Source organism: Crassostrea angulata, chromosome 7 (genome assembly GCF_025612915.1).
Source record: "Crassostrea angulata isolate pt1a10 chromosome 7, ASM2561291v2, whole genome shotgun sequence".
NCBI lineage: Eukaryota > Metazoa > Mollusca > Bivalvia > Ostreida > Ostreidae > Magallana > Magallana angulata.
In genome coordinates this window covers 12,140,872-12,153,076 of record NC_069117.1, presented here as the reverse complement: position 1 = coordinate 12,153,076, position 12,205 = coordinate 12,140,872, and the positions used below count along the sequence as shown (strand labels likewise).

Sequence of the window (12,205 nt, the reverse complement as noted above, 5' to 3'; positions counted from 1 at the left end):
TTTTTCAATTCCATAAGGATGTTTTATATTGTATATACAACAATTTGATCGCATAACGCTGTTACTATAAGCTGTTCACTATATAACAATGATGCAGTCTGCAAAAAACGTGTCAGAGGTACACAAATTTACATCTTCTCACGTCAATATTCAAAACATTTAACAATATTAATTTTGCCATGATAAAACAATAAACATTCTACAATTTTGTTTGTAAAGAGATAAGTTTGTTAATTGTGGTAAGATTTAAAAAGAAAAAAATTCAACATCATTTTATGAAACACATAAATGTACCTATACATTACAATATTGAAGATAATTTAACAAAAAAACAAAATGATGATGTAATTTTCTTATTTTGAACAAACTCTTATTCAGTTTTGCCATTTCAATTTGAGAATAGTGAACAAATGATTGATCAATCCAATGAACCATACTGAATGTTTTGATATAACAATGTACTGTATGAAATAGTAATACAATCACAGACCTTTGAAATGCACATGAAACCAAAACTAACAATTCAATATCAATACAGTATACAACAACCAACCTTGCACACGTATTTGATACAATGTACAAAAAATTGCTTTGTATTTCTTTTTACTGTGTTTTTAAAAAAATTGTTTGCTGTTATTTTAATCCTATTTCCCACTTAACAAATGATCTAAAATATTTTTAGTTCACTGTAAATAATACAGTAAATTTGAAGCATGTGTAAAAACAAAGAATCAAATTGTAAAATGTAATTTTACTCGGCTTATTCAAAAAACCCAGTAAAAAGCCTCTGAGAAACTTTCTGAAATTTGATAATATTTCTTGTTAAAATCCAACATCAGGATATAATTAAAATCATTGTTAACAATTTACTCATGGGAAAATCCTGTGGCAGTGTAACAAAAAAATGGTTTGATAAATAAAATGAGTACTATAATAATGTAAATGAACACTGACTGGTCAAGATGAAACAAGTACGGTAACTAGATGAATGATGTATTATGGGTAAATTTTCTTTGTTCCAGTTTGAAAAAATGAAGGAAAGAGAATAATTGTCATCAATTTCATAAATTTGTTGAAAACTTTGAAAGAAAGGACAACACCTGATTATGGCTAAATGTTGACTTAAAACATAATTCGGCTGCGAGTAAAAAAATAATTTGTCATGCAAAAGTAAAAGCCCAAAATCAATACCATGATACGATCCATTTTACTAGTGGATGTTCTAGCACAGTAGGAATTATTCCAAAGAATTATAAATCCTGTACGCCATGAATAAAATCAATATCAACACTTAAACACAACATAGATCCAGGTTTGGTTTTGTTTTTTTCTTCTTCAAAGTCAAGTGTAATTCCAGCACTAAGAGAGAAGGCGAGATGTGATGTAGACAAATAAATTACACTTAAAATGATGATGAAAATCCACAACAGAATGTCCCCTAAAGATTCCCCGTTCACATTGGCACGTACAACACTTGGGGGGAAAAAGCATTTTACTGGATAATACTCCGAAAACAAAAAACAGATGGAGATGAATACTTTTCCATAGATGCATTAAACATCTACAAATATGTTAATAAATCCAACAATGCACAATTTGTAATAACAATGGGACATATGCACATTATAACAGCAAATTCCCAAAAGGGTAAAATGGCTTATATCACACATTAACAAATTCATCAGAGGTTGCTTGTTTATAGTTTTCATTTATAACTTTAATAAATTTTTGCCCTCTTCAAATTACGCACTACTTGAATCCGATTCAATAAGTAGTCCTCTGGTAAGAGGTGACCCGTTTTTCTCATCAACAGTTTGCTTTTTTGTCTGCCTTGTCGTGCACTGACACCCTTTCTTCCGACACTTGTTGTAGCACGAGGTGCAAGCTTTTAGCACCGCTCGTGCAGGCCAGTAACAGCAAAGACATGGCAGGCAACAGGCCATCATGGCCATGCAAGTCCAGCGTTTCACACAATGCGGCTTCGTGCACCCCGCACAGGGATGCATGTAACACATGTCCTCGTCATCGTCCTGGTCTTTTCCACAGTGATAAAACACTGCCTTCACACAACAAAAACATGTGCAGGTGTCCACAATACAATCAGGTGACACTTGACAGTAGTCCCCGCAGCACCAGCGTTGTGGTAATTTCTTAGGTTCTGTGCATGATCCACACTTGCACTTTCCACAGTTCGCACAAATGATGTCATTGTCCACTTCCAAAATAGGTTCCTTTTTTAAAGGTGGCGAAATAGACACAGGTTGCCTTGTTATAAGTGTGTCATTTAGATTTCTCAGTCCAGACTGTTGTCTCACTGGCAAAGCTACCCTATTGATGACTGGGACTCCATGGCTGGGTTGTTGCGATACTTCACGCTGGGGAAACTTTGGTCCTTCTACATACTCATTCTGGGTTCGAGGATGAGGACGTACCTGGTCCAGCGTGACAATGCCTCCATCGCCATCAGGAGGTGGCAGAGTTCGGTGGGCCCTTGCCGCTCTCATTGACCCATTCTGGGGGAGAGATAAATTTTTGTTACTAAGTGTTGTTCTCAACTTAATGCTCCCAATCATAAAAATGACTGAGGGAAAACTGAACGCATTTTCTATTTAAATTTTACTTTTCTAATTGGTTTCGAAAACCTATAAAGTAAATTCAAATAAAAAAATGAATAAATAAAGTGAGGGAGAAAAAAATATGTACATATTCCAATTATGCGATTGAAAATAGTTTCATAAATATTTTCTAAATATATAAAGAAATAAAATCAAACAGACCTTCGATGTATTCCACAGAACAGCGTCTTGTTAAAACAATCCAAGTCCCAAATATGATAGACGACACAAAAATTATGTCAAGTAGCCGATTATAATGACGTAAATACCATCACCTCTCCCGCCTCAACCAAGAAAAAACATTCACATCCCGTGTTCACACTGCAAAAAAGATATAATTCCTCACGAAAAATATGTCTGTTGAAATCGCGCCCGCTATCTCCGTGCAGCTGAAATACTACTAACTCCCTTGCGAAAAAAAAATTATGCGGCCAACCAAACGACTGTGCTTTAGGCGAATCTACCACGTTAAACACACTCTGTTGAAACAGAACTGTGGTACTTCTCGTTAATTGATATGGAAAGTAATTATCAAATCTAGAGCACTGTCTTTCAGGTAAAATGCGTTGAATTGACTTTACCTATGGCTTCAAAATCCGTATATGGCTGAGGTTGTGTGTAATTCGACACCCTGACCTTCTCAATCCCGTGGACTTCCGGCCTGGTTAGCTCATTTTCATTCATAGGGGGGAACAGGATGCAAAATATCAATGAGAGTTTTATTCATTCATACATCGCAAGGAAGGCGTAAATATTACAGTTTAACGCTCCAATGACGATTTTTTTTTTTCACGTTGCATAGTATTCATTTTTCATCCCAATAATATCGAATCAACAGAAAAGAAAAAAAAGGTTGACATAAAACAGCATTTGCGTGGCACCAGATGCAGTACAACACTACAAAGTGCCCGCCAAAACTACTCGCGTGACCTAAATATCAACTATGGACGTTTTGAAAAAAGAAATGCATTTATTAAGCCTACCTCATCGGATTCAAATTAACATTTTCATCTGACTTCTAAACTGTTTCATTGCTTTACTAAATATCCTGAAATTAAGACCATATATATAGATCGATCTATAACAAAAAACGTCACACAATTAGCGACTTTCCAAATGATTAAAACTTGGGACCTTGGGGTATCGCATCTAATGCGTAAAAGCAAATTTATTAATTACATGTAACTTCTCACCTATACACAATGTCTGTCATGTATAATTATTACTCTGGTGAATTAATTGATTTCAAATAACATATTTTTAATGCATTTTACAGTTGTTCAATAGTTGCAATATTAATTATATCAATATATAGATACACAGTAAATTAATATATTTATTCAGTTTGTGACCGAAATGTATGTATGCGCTTGGTACATGTATACATAGTACGTTCCTGCTACAAATGAGACATTGTTCGAATGTATTGTTTATAAACTATCTTTTAAGATTCATTATTAATCACTATATAACCTAGATAAAAAGTAATGGGGGTACATCCTATCTTCGCAAAGAAACATTTTTAGGTTGTTTTTTTTTTTTTTTAGATCTATCTAAGTGTACGCATAGAATGAAGGCCAACTGAGCGTTCTCGTTTTTCCTACCCCGGTTATTGTAGCATGTGATCACTTGAGCATGTCGTCTGCAATTGCAATCGTGGACAGGTGTGCACGCGCTCGTCTGACAAAACAGGCTGTCTGAAGCCGAGGATGCCACGCTTAGTTCCCACGCCTGGCGAGCTGACCTCCTGTCCCTCACACAAAACCCACCTGTCATTCCGTTCATTCAAAAGTTAATACTGACCATTGAGCGAGACTAATATTCTCTATTGGGCGGACGAAGGGTCGCCTCCTTTACTATTGACAAAAACTTCCTACAACTGCATTGGAGTGACCAGATGGCACAAGATAGGCCAGTATGGGAAAGGGATCAACCCGGCCTTTGAATGGGGGATATGCTTGTAGACCCATGTGGACCACTTCCTTGGCTTTCAGAAATAATTCACACCTCTCTGGAGAAGCAAGAAGGAAATCCTGATTGTGGCGACCATATTAAATTAGTTCCACCTTTACCTTGAAACATCCCCCTTTGTGTAAGGCCTTGTCATTTTTCAAGTACAACAATCCAATTATGCCATCAGTTTCCTGTTCCATTGGGTCAGTTGCAATAAATCACCAGACTGCATTTTGAATAATTGTGGATGATTTGAATTAACAGCAGACCTGTATGATTATACTGCATTTGCATTACTTAAAATTCATTTGTGTATCAATTGGCGAGTGACTAAGTTTATTTTGCCTTGGTGTAAAAGATCAGTGCTTGGAAAAGAAATGGTGTGTGTATTTTTTTTTTAAAACAAAAATTTGAACAGACTGGTCAAGAATTAACTGCTCTAACACAATGCTGCCATTTCACTAATACAGCTAACTAGAGATTCAAACTTGAATCTTTCTCTCCAAAAAAAATTTGCACAATATCAATATATCCATGTTTGTGCAATAAAATAAAAGAACCTGTTCAAGTTACATTGTTAGAAAAGGAAACTAACCAAGTGAATCTTTGGACCAAGACAACAGAGAATATAAAACAATGTCCACACATTTGTCAAGCAATTATGCATGTGTAACAAATCAGTCGCGCCAAAAAAAAACCTAATCTGAAACCACAAGTGACATTAATTCATGCATTTTATCAATCGGATTCACCTCTTTTGAAACTAGTGTGATGGGAAATTCAAATCCAATTTCTACCTGTTTTTTAAACACACATTTCTAGACAATGTCAGTTCTCTCCTGAATTGGTGCACAAATTGTAGGAAAAACAAAAATTTGCAGATCTTAATTTTATTACATATAAATAAACTTCTTCACATCTGTCTAACAACAATTTACTTTCAATCAAATTGTTAAGTCATGTATCAGTACCACTATGGAGAATGGATGACTGATATATCTGGACTCCATGCTGAAAAAAACCCCAATACAATCTAGAGCCAAAGATAAAGTGATGCCAAATTTCAAATTGCAGATATACTATTAAAAGTATATTGACCATTGTAAAACAGCTCAAATAACACATATAGATGTGTAGAATTATATTAATGTTAATGAGTCCTGTGTGAACTTGGACCGATTTTTCGTTTCCTTGTTTTTGTTTGATTAAGAGCTGGTGGTTAGACCACAAGGTTCCAGTCTTCTGTAGCACTTTATTCTCAAACTTAAAAAAAAATTGCTTGATTCTTTTTTTTTGTTTTTGTCTTTTTTTTTCCTCCTGAGATTTTCATAAAATCTGGAAGAGTTTCTTCATTTCCATGATAAGTTGCCAGTCCGGTTTTGTCATTTCGTCACGGAAGTGATCTTTCACTGCATCAATACTCTGTCTTGAGATCTGCAAAGAGAAAGTGGAAAGCGGTTAAGAAATAAACCAATACGTTGGGTAATTCAGAGATATCTATATATCCCTCTCATTTTGTGGATAAATAGAGTATGAAGGTCCGTCACCAAAATTGATGGACTTGTTTAAATATATTAATAATATGTAAATGAAGACCAATCATCCCGTAATCAGCTTATCTCCTGACATACAATAACAAAAGATGGCTTAGGCTTTAAAAAGTACAGACATAGTGAATTAAAGGTAAATACACTTTTGAATGGAAGAGAAAATTCAAAGCTAATTTGAGAGTATCACGAGTGTCTAAATAATCTCCTGACACACATTGAATGATAGAGAGACCCCCTTGGTCTCAATACTGCTTTGTCACAGGGTCTCTAACCAGGGCTTAATGCATCTGGCTGGTGCAGGGCAAAATCTATCCCATTACCAAATGAGAACAGAGAAACCAAACATGGCAGGGGTTTATAGGGTGCGAAACCCATTATATGATGATCAGTAGTGTCAATAAATCTACACCTATATATCACAACAAGATCTAAATCACAAGGGGAAAGATGCACCCCCAACACAGAAAAAAAAATCAGTTAATAGTGTCCTGAAGCTGAGAGGGCTCTATAACTCAAGAAATGGTGTCACATTCAGAAACTCTGTAATATACGCAACCATCTATTTTGAAAGAAAGGCTTGACACTCAAGGTCAACTGCGGACGGCAAATGCACCTACCTGTGATTAATTTGAATAAACTGTCCTTGTTTAATGAATGGGGGAATCTAGAGGGGCTGATGAATGGTACTGAGACGTGGCTTAGTACAACCCATTAGCTTTCCACTAATTCTCAACTGGTAAGAAGAGTACCATATAACACTAGCTTTTCAGGCAGGGCAATTTACACAACTAGAGATTTGTTGTTTTTCTTTATTTTGGCATGGATGTGATTTACAGAGAAAAAAGGCATCTTTGTTAGCCTAGGTCCAGATAAACAAATCGGACCCTTGGCTAGCATAGATGAGAAAAAGGAGGAAATCGAATCAGTCAGGGCAATTGTCTGCACTGCAGACCTCAAAAATTGGAAATCCATGTTTCTGAGGAAAAAATCACATCCTTGATTTTTTTAAAATAATTAACAAAATTAAATTGAATTGACCCCAAAAAGGGGGTGTAGTATGTGGCTGCTTACTGATATCCCTTTATGATAACCTAATTGTGAAAGCGTAATTAAAGAAAACAGTTTGCATTAGCAGTACCATATATATGTTGTTTTTTGCATATCTGCAATTCCCTTTTTAATTGCACTTGTTAAAATGAATAACTGATTTGAGTTATGATGGTTAATACTAGTATTCAGTTTAATTTTGGAAAGAAGATTCAAGAATATAAGTAATTATCATACAAAAAGCCCAGACTGGTATTTTCCAATCACACAGAACTCAAACAATTTGTTTTGGTGTCAATGGTCTCACTGAACAGTTCTATAGGCTTAATTTGATACAGGAAAAAAACAGATAGGCCTGTTACATAGCTAAATTTCGGTAAATGACTCCTACGAAACAGACTGTCACCCCAACAACAGTCTCCGCAGTGTACTACCACTAATGATAATTTAATGACAGCTTGGAAACAAACAGTCAAGGACCTTTCACCTCCGTTTTATAAGCTTTTTTCTTAATGATGAGTCGAAACCCAATAGAAGCTCTCCCAGTCACGTTTAGTGGTTGCAATTTGCAAAAAAAATTGTTTAGAGAAAAGTGAGAAAATATATACATATTGTGTAATTTCTGCTTGATGCCATTCACCGTTTTAAATACTGCAATCTGATCTAATACTGCCTGCAGTAGTTTTCATTCAGTTTTCCATCTTAAAATGTTAATGAAGTGACACCAGAGAAGTTTTGTTTATACTGTTTTCGTGTGTCAGGAAACCATTAATTCATGTTGTCCAACAGTAGGCGTCCCGAAGGTAAACTTGACGTCTCTTTTTTGGCATCAGGATGTCTTTGACCCTTTTTTGGGCACAGGACTCTCAAGTTTCTTATTTTTTCCTCATATTTTTTTAATTACATTGAAGCTTTGGCGGTTTACCTTTTCATTGATAAATACTAGCATGGCATATAGATTTTTTTTTTTTTTAAGTTATAAATTCAAGGAAGAACTGAAATAGAGCAATTTATACACATAAATTGGCTTTAATTAATGTCCAATCCCACATTTCTTTTTTTAAGCTGTAGGAGGTGACAAAATTAGGCTGCATCACAGACTGTACACAGTGACCTTATAAAGGCTTGATAATTAGATACTGTGGTGTTAAATGAAGTGATAATGACAAAGACTGTAGTGTTATTTTCTATATGCACTGGGTGATGCTGTAACAAGGGCACAGCAAGGTGGAATATCCCAAAGTCACTGGACAGGGTGCACCAAAGCACCCAAGTGTGGCTACATGTAGGTCTTATATGTACCAAGGGAACGTAGTTGATAATGAAGGGTTAAATCTGGTATTTTACAATGAATAAAGTAACAAACATTTTCTAGCATGTATGAAGTACAAGGTTCACTGGCTGACATCTTTTATATATATATATATATATATATATATATATATATATATATATATATATATATATATATATATATATATATATATATATATATATATATATAAACACACCCAGCTCTTATGGGAGTGCATGTACCTAAAATGGCACACAGATGATGTGATGCAGTAGAGATAAAACTTCATAGACTGCTAAAATCAATATCATAGTGTAAGCCCACATCATGAATTACATCTCCCAACATTTCGAAAAAAAAAAGGGATTCTGCTTGCAGCAAACAGCAGCCAATTTAAAGGGAAAACATAATTTTAGAGAAAAGAGGCTTCTTAGTTTTTACCCCACCTATGTCTGTTCCATTGCAAACCATAATGATATAAAAACAGAAGCTAGCAATAGTCTGGGGCAGGATAGCTGCTCCTCCCACTGGGCAACCTTTACTTCTGACCCTTAACCTCTTTATTGTGAAAGAGTATTGTGCAAGGTGATTAAAGTGATAAAGGATTTCCTGCCTCATTGGGGTCAGAGTGGACATTAATCACCTCAGAGCAGAAAAACCCTGTTTTTCCCTCCGATTGAAATAAAAAGACAAGACTTGACATTTTCAGATGACTGGAAACACCACTAGGTTAGAGGTTCACATTAGTTACTATGAAACATAATTAGCAACATCATGACTGATGATAACTCCCTTTTTATTTCTCAATCTTCTTATCAAAAAGTCTTAAAAAAGAAGTACAATCTCCACCTTCATTTTGAAAGTTTTTAGGCCTTAATATCAAACTGTTTCAGCTACCAACTTGCTGTGAGCTGTGGAATCATTATTGTTTGTTGGAACAAAAATTTTTTGTGGTTTGTGTGGGTACCCTTTACCCATGAATCAACATCTCTAACAACATATTAAAACAGTCTTTTTTATTCAACATAAAGTATTTATCCATAAAAAATTGAAAATCCCTCACATTTTTCATATAGTTAGATATTGGTGCATATGTAAGAAATCTTTTTCTGTGGTCATGAAGCTCAATTTTCTTGGATTTTTGGGGCCCCCTCACCCACAAACTTCCATCCTCAACAAATTGTGAAACAGTATTAAATCATTCATAATACAAGCAAATTTTGACTATCAATGAACTTTTGTCCAAATGAATTTTAATGATTTCACAGTCTGGTCAACTTTTACAAGATACTTTCTTTGCCCGCTATGGCCATGACATTGAATGATTTAGTTGTACTAGGAGAGTGATGTATGACAATAATCATGGTAATGTCCAACAAGTGTTTCCGGTGTCAACCCCAAACGACTGTACTGACAAACCAAAAACACAACATAAAAATTCAATCTGTCCAATTAAACCACAGTGTGTTGAGTACAATTTTATTATGGCAGTCTTAATTCATTGTGAACAGCTCTGGTAGTAATGAGCCCATACAATTTCTCCGCTTTATTGGCGTTCTAGGCTTATTTTTGTGAAGAATCACGTTAATTAATGAACTAGAGCTAAGGTTATATACCTGCCAAGATAAGACTGTAGTTAATTCCTGACTATAGAGTTAATTAAGCATTGCATCTAAACAGATAAGGTGGTCAAAAAAGCCTATTTGTAAGATACAATTGGAGGGATTTGTTATAGGATTAAAGATGTATCCCTGTTATTGGTGACAGGTGATACCATAGCAAGGTCTATACACAGGTTATGTTGACACTTATTCAAAAGATGTTTATATCCCTGAGGAGGCAGAGAAAAATGTCAAGTAAGTTTGAGATGAGACATAGGCAATGTAAACAAACACTTGAGGATTTAGACCCAGATAAACAGAAAAAGCCTCTATACTAGAGACCAATAACTGGATTGCACTGAATGGGTCAGTTTGGACTTGGGCAAAACAGCGCCAACCGAATAATTTTCTTGGGCGACCCAAACCGCAGAGCAGATTATAGGAGAGCTTAGAGAAGACGGTTGGTTCAAATTCAACATATGCAATTCGTCAACGCATTTGATGACATGTTAATGACCACAATAAGTGAATCCTCATTAGCAATGTACCTAGTGGCTGCAGCCTGCTACCTCATTTTTTTCTGTTTATGTCATAGCATAATAAGCCCTCCATTATTGCCATAAATGTCTACCAAGGATTCCTATTAAAAACTAAAGCTGGTGGGAGCCCTAACTTGTCCTGTTTTATATAGATAATATCCAAGATGAATTACTTCCGTTGCTGTCAAGCCAAAAAAGAAAAAATGAAAAATATATTTCTTATGACCTTGCTTGCAATGCTGTAGAGTATAATAATGATAAATGGTTTGCAGAACACATCAATTTCTCCTGATCAATCTCAGTGCCAGTACTGAGGCTATAGCACCTTAATGAAAGTTTTCTGTGGACTTGGAACTTGATGGTCAACCAGTACAGATATGCTATGCGAGTGTAGATGCAAAATGATACATAGATATCGGAAAAATGAGAGGTATCAGGACTCTGAACATCATTATATGTATGTAGCTCTCCCTATGGCCACTTCAATTTACTTCTGTGTCATATCTCATCTCACTTTTATAGTACACTTTGTGAATATTTTGACTTTAAAGTAAGTTTTATTGTATACATGCTGTGGATATCTGATACCCCGTCTTACCTTTCTACTAGTACATGTATATAAGATTCGCTGTATATATGTTGTGGACATCTGATACCCCGTCTTACCTTACTCCTAGTATACAAGATTCGCTGTATACATGCTGTGGATATCTGATACCCTGTCTTACCTTACTCCTAGTATCATGATTTGCTGTATACATGTTGTGGACATCTGATGATTCTTTCTTACCTTACTATATAACAAATCTGTTTCATCAAAGTGTCGACCAAACATCTTGGGTGCATCTCCTGGGATGGGGTCGATCTTGATACAGACTTCCATTCCTTTGGTGGCTTTATCCACTGCTTTGTGATTATTTTCTACGGACACCACTCGGCCAATATCTATGAACTAAAGATGGATGAAACCAGTTAACCAAAATGATAAAACAGATTATATTGCATGTGAAAATACACCTATACATGTGTATGTAAAACTGCCTTTAGAAATAGATTGGTTCCTTTAACCAATAGATCAATGATTAGAGTTTATATATACCATACATGTATATATATAATATATATATATATGTACATAGATGAGATTAGGCTTCAATGTGACTATTTTCTCCAGAAAGTTTCTGATCCCAAGGCATTTAGAACCATTTTAACAAGGCCTTGGACTTTCCGTAGGACGTAGCTATCATTTCTTGCGTCAAAACATGTTAAAAATGACGCTGGATTGAAGTGAAATATGCACCGATTGCGTAGTCATGGCTCAAAAGCCAGACAAATCGTGTTGATTTCAATGAGCGTTCACCAAGTGGGCAGCAATGAAATAGACAGGCATACGTCACATTGCTGTTTGACACAACTACCCAAAGTCCAAGCTCCTGTTATAATGGTTTTAAGAATATAAGCTTTGGAACTTTGAAAAAGTCTAATATTTTTTTTTCATCTATATAAAATTTCACTTTTATATTTTCCATACAAGTTTGGAATTGTGTTTTAAATCAATAAATATACAGACTTAGTTATGACAAGCTAATTATAAACATGACACCCT

At 35.2% G+C, this 12,205-nt stretch overlaps 2 protein-coding genes across 2 annotated transcripts in view; both read right to left on the bottom strand.

The window, feature by feature from the left end:
- Positions 1 to 3,280, bottom strand: LOC128156940 (protein sprouty homolog 2-like). Its single transcript, XM_052819281.1, has 2 exons — positions 2,778 to 3,280; positions 1 to 2,513 (listed from the first exon to the last, which is right to left on the bottom strand). The coding sequence occupies exon 2, from the start codon at positions 2,502 to 2,504 to the stop codon at positions 1,743 to 1,745; it is 762 nt and encodes a 253-aa protein (XP_052675241.1). The 5' UTR covers positions 2,505 to 2,513; positions 2,778 to 3,280; the 3' UTR covers positions 1 to 1,742.
- Positions 3,281 to 5,442: 2,162 nt separating this feature from the next.
- LOC128156939 (eukaryotic translation initiation factor 5B-like) overlaps positions 5,443 to 12,205 on the bottom strand; it is a 50,298-nt gene continuing 43,535 nt past the window's right edge. The window contains exons 24-25 of the mRNA XM_052819280.1: positions 11,390 to 11,551; positions 5,443 to 6,002 (exon numbers count right to left, since the gene is read on the bottom strand). Coding sequence (XP_052675240.1) covers positions 5,895 to 6,002; positions 11,390 to 11,551 — 270 coding nt within the window. The 3' untranslated portion in view covers positions 5,443 to 5,894. The remainder of the gene's footprint in view (positions 6,003 to 11,389; positions 11,552 to 12,205) is intronic.

Coding starts and splice junctions, on each gene's coding strand:
- LOC128156940 (XM_052819281.1), bottom strand. CDS start 2,504: ATGAGAGCGGCAAGGGCCCACCGAACTCTGCCACCTCCTGATGGCGAT.